At 39.3% G+C, this 7,500-nt stretch overlaps 1 protein-coding gene across 2 annotated transcripts in view; it reads right to left on the bottom strand.

Annotated features, from left to right (window-relative positions):
* LOC138016461 (uncharacterized) overlaps positions 1-7,500 on the bottom strand; it is a 35,087-nt gene that overhangs the window by 6,460 nt on the left and 21,127 nt on the right. Inside the window, exons 3-5 of one of the 2 annotated variants that reach the window (XM_068863595.1) lie at positions 4,428-4,472; positions 3,618-3,725; positions 2,772-2,924 (exon numbers count right to left, since the gene is read on the bottom strand). In XM_068863595.1, coding sequence (XP_068719696.1) covers positions 2,772-2,924; positions 3,618-3,725; positions 4,428-4,472 — 306 coding nt within the window. Of the gene's footprint in view, positions 1-2,771; positions 2,925-3,617; positions 3,726-4,427; positions 4,475-7,500 lie in introns of both variants that reach the window. The other variant, XM_068863596.1, reaches the window with a different exon arrangement.

Raw genomic sequence — 7,500 nt, 5'->3', positions numbered from 1 at the left:
AAAAAGTCTCCGAACAACTATGGCTGGGCAACTATGTCACTCAACGCTGGAAAGACAATGACATCTCTAAAGACAACTTCAACCCAATCATGAAGTGGAAAAACATACCGGACGTCGTACTAAGTGTGCACACCAGTATTCTACAACAGCTCGTCCCTACAAAGGTTTACAGGGTAAAGAAAGAAAAAGATCAAGGCTTAGACTTAGTGTGCACACTGTGCCACAGTGCAGAAGAAACCGTCCCACATCTATTATGCGGCTGCTCTGCCATTGCCCAAACAATCTACAAGGCGAGACACGATGGAATGCTAAGGCCGATTTACCATCTCTTATTGTCAGTATATAACATGGAAAACGACGACTCCAAAGCGTGGTATAAGCTAGCGATCCCGAAAGCAAGCACAGAAAACGACGAAGCTAAAATTCTCTGGGACACGCCTATATATATAGATAGGGCGCCAGAGAATGGAGCAAACAAGCCAGACATGACGATCTTTGATAAGAAGAACAAAGTTATCATCCTAGTGGAAGGAACTGTATGTAATATCGGACAGATCAACGATAGGAACGATTATAAGAAGAGAAAGTACTTGGATTTAAGACTGGGTCTCCGAAAACTCTATTCCGACTATGAGATCAAGCAAACCAATATAGTGTTTAACTTCCTGGGAGATTTCAACACCACGCTAAAGAAAGAACTCTCTGATCTAGCCCACAAGAAAGATGTTACTAAAGTGCTAACCAACTGTCAGAAGTGGATCATATCACAGAACTGTGAAATCACCAAAAAATTCTACAGTTTAAGACAATGAAACACACATCCTTTTTTTTTTTTTTTTTTCAGTCCAGGAACTGTTGCCTAGACACTGTCCGCAGCAAGTTTCAAAATAAATTGTAAACTGGAAAGCTATTCAATACAACAGATAATAATAATAATAATTGTATTAAAAAAATAGGTGTCGAAATTCAGGGTTGTAGACCGAGACAAAATAATCTTATTGCAGACAGCTAGAACTCTCCGAAAAGTACTCCAACTTTAATGCGACTTGCTGTCAAATCATTCCAAGAAGAAAAAGAAAAAAAGAAACTTGCGGCCATTATTTAAAGATGCCAAAAAGTACGCAGAAGAACTAGAACTTAATTACCACTTTGAGGATGGCGCAGCAGTCTTGGAAGACACTGACAACGTAACAATAGAGAACGATAAAGAACCCAGGAAAATAAAACAGATATCCATAAAGCAAGTATGAAGAAACGCAAAAATAAAGAAATAAAGTCATGAAACAGCCATGGATCGGAAAGTTTGTGACCCAACACTGGCAGGATCCAGAAGTATCAGCCCACTCGTACCACATCTTTAGATAGTGGAAGAACATTCCGAATGTAGTCATGTCAGTAGATAGAAGCATTAGACAGCAACTTCTTAACACAAAGACCTATAGATCACAAAAGTTACAGGAACAAGTAGAAGAATTGTCCTGCCGACTCTTTCAGGGGCGTAGGCAGGATTTTTCAAAGGATGGGGGGGGGGGGGGGGGCACACGCTGTGTCAAACAGAGGGTACTCACCAGATTGTGGCGTTTTCGCCACCTGAATATTGTAAGTTGTTTGCTTGATAAAAGGGCTTACAACGGAGGGGGTGGGGGGGGGGGGGGGTGGCACGGGCACCCCAGGACCCCCCAGCTACGCCCTTGTCTGTTCTAAAGATCAGGAGACAGTATCACACATACTCTGTGGCTGTTCTCACATAGCACTGTCACTGTTCAAAGCACGTCCACGACAGAATGCTACGCCCCGCTTACCATTCTTTATTGGAAAGATACGTATTTGAAGAATCTGGGTTTCTAGCCCGTGGTACAAGCAATCGTATCCGCAACCAAGCCAAGAGGACAACGAAGCAAAGATCTTGTGGGATATACCCTGGAAATTGGAAAATGTCCAATGAACGGGGCAAATAGACCAGATATCCGTATATTGGATAAGAAGAATAAAGAATGGATCATCAAAGAAGGAATGATATGCAACCCAGGAACAATTACAATGAGAACTAAACACAAGAATGATAAATGTATAGATTTAAAACATTTACCAGGTATTTACAGAACTTAAACCCAGGTCATAAAGTAAAGTTCATTACAGTAATCTTTGATTTTCTCGCAGTTTACTACAAAGATCTTGAAAAAGACCTGACCTGCATATTAGGTAACAACTTAGCAAAGACAACTATTGAACGCTCAAAAAAGTGGATCATCTCCCAAACTGTGAATTAGTGAAAAGGTTTCTCTCATGAACTGATTTTAGTTAAAGTCTTTTATGGATGATGAAGACGTATATAGTATCTCATTTGCATTTTATTCGTTCATAAGCATCTATGAATTTTACTACTTTTATTTTCTTAACTATATATGTAAATATATATATAATAGTGTTAAAATATTACATCCTAATTTATTAGATTGACCATAGTCATAAGGTTTTATCGGATAGTTACATGAGCACCATTGCCCAGGCCCGCAGGCCCACAAATGTTGTAAAATCATTTGAGGATATTTCAATGAAGTCTCACATAATAATAATAGTAATAATGATAATGATAATGATAATGATTATGATGAAACAATAGAAATAGAAATCTGCGCCTTCATATGTCTTTTGATATGTTCTCTGTTACTGAAAAGTAGTTGATAACTATACATTGCCAAGACAGCGATATGTGGATGCATGAGTGTCAATGGCTTCATTTTTAGGAATTATTACACATACGTTTATACCTTTTATCCGGGGCCGACGAATAAAAAAGAACCAAAGAAAAACGCCAATCACCAATATAATAAGAGAAAGTACTGCTACGGCTATTGTAATTAGCTGTGAATTGCCATCTGATGTGTCCTTGACTTGGCCACCAGGGTTTTCGGGGTGTGTCACTAGAGAAGAAATCAAAAAATCAAAAAATTAAGCTTTCTTATTCTTTTATTTTGACTTATTCCAACGAAATATTTTGTTTTTGAAACACGAAGGGTGTACAAACCTATCCCTTCAGATAAGCCAATTGGGGACAAGACTTGATATGCACATGGTAGGGGATTATCGGTTTGTATTACTAGACGATAGGCAATCCATGGTCTTGCCTTCTAAATCCATTTTTTTTTGCTGTAGGCGTTCCTTTTTGCCTAATTTACATTTGATAAAGTCCCACAGAACACAATTTTCCCGTTTTCCTTATTCTGTGAAATATATATTTATTCTTGTGTACTGCACGTAGTAATAAACCGAGGGGAGTTTAGAAAAGCGTTAAATATGCGGTTCTTTGCAGGAAGTAATTTCTGCTATTCTGCCTTATCAATCAATGGCGATTGATAACCCAGATTGATTGCAACGATTTTTGTGCACAGTATGTCGACATTGCAGTTTCTTTTTTTGCGGTATTTTTGCTCTTGCTTATAAAACCTGTACCTTTACCCTTACGCTGAGTACAGCCATCGTAATGTAGCTTACCTTCACAATGTCTCAGTAGTGTGGTGATCGCTGATTCTATAGTGCAAAACTTTAGTGCCACACGGTATGACAAAGCTCTTAAAGTGACCTTTACTCTATTAGTGTCGTTGCTCATCACTTACCTCCATCATGTCGCTGTTGGATGGTCATCGTTGAATTTGTGGCACCAGAGGTAGCTGGCAATGTTTGGATTGTATTAGGTTTGGTTGATCGCTTGTCATCTTCAGTCACTAGCACAGTTTGTAATTTTAAATAGAATATTGAAATATGAAAATAAAAATACGAGCTACGTTGAACATGCAAACTAACTCTAAGAACAAGATGAATTCGAGTTATTGAATCTGAAATGTCCACTTTTTGCATTTCTCATTCTTAACGCCTAGTGAGGTTCGATGATAAAATGCGACCAAATTTGTTTTAATTAAATGCCTTCAGTATTTTGTGGGTTGATGGGTGACCACAGAGTGCTTCAAATTCGCACAAACGAGTGCGTTAGGCTGGGGGCATTATCGTCGATAAAGTAAAGGTAAACTCACTCTATTGAACGTTGATAGTTCCTTCAGCTACGAGACTGGTGTCAACGGAAGCCGACGGTTCACCCTTTACGCCCTTCCCCTGTCAGTGCTCCTTTTTATGGGAATTTAAAGCTAAAGCTGCACAAATCAGAGGAAAGTTCAAGCAGACATTGAAGTCGCTGCGAATCGAACCTGCGGCCTCTGGCTGTCTAAGACCCACACCAGTCAATAAAAGGAGAAAATAAAAACTAAAAAAATGATAAAAATAAAAGAAATTCATAAATTAATTTAAATAGAGAAATCTTTACATACCATGTACAATTCAAACATTTCAAATACCGCGAACGACGGTTTAGAACAATATGTAGTTCATTCCTACTCAGTTCTATAACAATTCAATTTTTTCCTATCGCTTACCTCCCCCATGTCGCACTGGACTTGTAGTCGCTGAGTCTGTGGCAACTGAATTTTATCAAAAGAAGGTTTTTAGTAAGGCCTGGTACATTTTACCTGGAGCATGAGATGCGCAAATTCTTAAACACCTCAAATTTCAGCTTCATTACCCAACAAATCAAATACATGTAGGATCCATTAGGTTTATTTTGGACGGTTTGGCCGAGCGCCAGCTTACAGCATTACAGAAAAAACACTTATACCATGCATGATATTGGCTTTCACGCTATCACAGCACATACAACTCAAACAAACCGAGAGCTGCGGCGGCCAGAAAAAACCTGCCAAGAAAACCCCGCAAGGAAAAACAGACAGGAAATCTGGGTAGGAACCAGGCCCAAGCTCATAGAGCCACCCTACTTGGTTATATACATAAACTAGTTTACCTAAATGATAGAAATGCTGCCGAGGGGAGGGGATTATAGTTCGATTATGCTTGCGGTAATTTAACGATGGTTCGTGCGTGAAATTGAAGGGAGATTGTAATAGGGACGGCACAAAACGTGGACCCTCAAATTGAGCTCATTGACAGAGAATGTGATAACTTTATCTATAAACATTTTCATAGTCCTGAACATCATAGACTACAGGATGTTAGCGTCCAGATTATTGATAAGGTTCACACTAAAGATAAACTGGCTGTAAAAGAAGGAGAGTGGGCGTACAGATGACAAACGTTGAGACCAGACGGCCTCAACTAAAGCAACTTCTTTTACAGCCAGAATCTTGTTGTGGCCGTAGATGCTCCCCTAACCTTCGACAATCGCTGGTTACAGCTAACTTATCCCCTAATATAACTGACTATGATTCCGCCCTTCCTTCCGGTTCTTTTCGCTGTGGCAAGAACTGCGCTACCTGTCCTTACATTTCGCATGGACTTACCACCAACAAATTCTTCCCCACTGGCGAAACACGCCCCATTAATTCCAACATAACCTGCAGAACTAAAAGCCTTATCTACATGCTTCAATGTAACAGATGTAATCTACAACTAAACGACGTTTAAACGACCCGGCGCGTTAATGAACACCTCCGCACCTTAGATAACGCCAACACCAAATCCAAACCCACTACAGTCGCAGAACATTTTCTCTATTCTCCCCACAATATTTATTACCACATGCAATTAATTCTTATAGAAAAAATATTTTCGAATAGAGACTCAATCCGCAAGACCAGGGAAGCCTTTTTAATTTCAAAAGGCAGGACAATTGATTGTAACGGTCTAAATATCGACTTAAATACTCACATGTCTATGCCCATAATGCACCTTCACAAAAGGCCCAGACCTAAGCCCTGCTGTTTCCGTGCCGCGGAAATATTTCATTTCCGGCTAATTCGTTGACACTCAAAGGCCGGAAATGCCATTATCAAGAAATACAGCGAGACCCAAGAAGTTACTTACTTGCAAACCATTCCCCGCTTGAATTCAATTATCAGCATGATATTTTTTCTCGAGCATTTATAGTTCTAGGATTTTTACGATCATATCCAACCGAAAGAGTTTCATTCACTTATTTTTACTATATGAATCCCAATATTCTTTTCCTTCACATTTATTTTGTACGAATTGTGTATTCAATTTAGTCTTTGTCCAACAACACCCGTCCTAAAAATAACTGAATAATCCGTCTCCCCTTCGGCTCGCAAAGGCCAACTGGGCAATCCATGAGGTGTGATTAACTATTCCCAGAGAGAATATAATGATATTGATAATGACAATGATAACTAATATGACAATTAACAATTATTCTCCGAAGGCGAGGTGAATATGATATTCAGGTCAGCAATTGTGTTAGTATAATTGCATAGGTGATTATTTGAAAAACATGCATTTTCTTTAAAACAGTTAATTTCTTCGTCTGACACCTCGACAAAACGGCTTGTGGCCATTTTGAAAAAACCGCTTAGGTGATTATCGCATATTATTATACGGCTCCGTCTCACAAAGACTGGAAACTACCAAATCCACGAATTTGATCGGCTGAAATCAATATTTCCCATCTAGACCGGCATCAAGACCGGTAATGTTTTGCGGTGAGAAAGTTGCAAACTAAAATACAAAAATATTGAGTATTTTCTTCTACCATTATTTATTTATGGGAGTGCCAAAAAGCATGATGCGAAAAAATGGTATCCGGGGTGGAAGCTGAATAATGAATAATGAATAACGAGTATAAATAAAAAAAAATGAATAATGAATAATTGGGTCTGAATTAAGTTCAACTCATCTCCACTCATCGCCGTTTGCATCTCAGTAACCGAGCTTAGTAAGTCTGTATGGGAGAATCTTGACCTCGATCGTGTGTACAGACCGAACGCAGTGATGTCTGTACTCACGACCACGGTCACGATTCCCCAATACAACCAATCAGCACAGAGCATTTTCATTAATTGCTGCCGCCGAGAGTGAGCCCGAAGCAAACGAACGAGGCAGCTCTCTAATGGGGAGAAGAACACGTTTTTCTTCGAAACACAGGGGATTGAGGTCAAAGGTGCAAGGATTGTGGTTTTACGCGAATGGAGGAATTAAGATGCGCGGTAGGACCCTGTTACACAGAAAAATTAAAGCCTGCTCCGTTTTTCATTTCGCTTCTTCGCCTCTTTGTGAAATAAAAATAGGAAAAGTTTTCAGGCTGAGCTGAAGTGATGAATGGTCAAGATTCCGTGCAATATGAGTATTCCGTTTGAAAAAAGGCGCACAACTCACAGGGATTAAATTTTGTCTACAGAGCATCTCAAAGGACGAGTTGTGAATCAAGCGTTTAGTTATTAATATTGACAACTGTCAAGTTGAATTTGGTGATTCACAAGTCTTTCTCGTGTATAGTACTTTAAAAGTTGAACTAATAAACACCGCTCTTCGCTCTTAAACTCGCTGTGAAAAAGAAGTTAAAGCAAACTCGGAAATGATCAACATGCTCGATGTCAATGTTACTCTATTCCCTTTCATCTCCTTGAAACTTTCCTGACTTCGTATTTGTTCGGGAATATCCACACTCAAAATTAAACACTCGAAACTTGGACTGTATATCCT

This window comes from Montipora capricornis, chromosome 9, assembly GCF_036669925.1.
Source record: "Montipora capricornis isolate CH-2021 chromosome 9, ASM3666992v2, whole genome shotgun sequence".
Lineage (NCBI taxonomy): Eukaryota > Metazoa > Cnidaria > Anthozoa > Scleractinia > Acroporidae > Montipora > Montipora capricornis.
The sequence above is the reverse complement of the archived record's forward strand: the minus strand, read 5'-3'. Positions and strand labels throughout refer to the sequence as shown.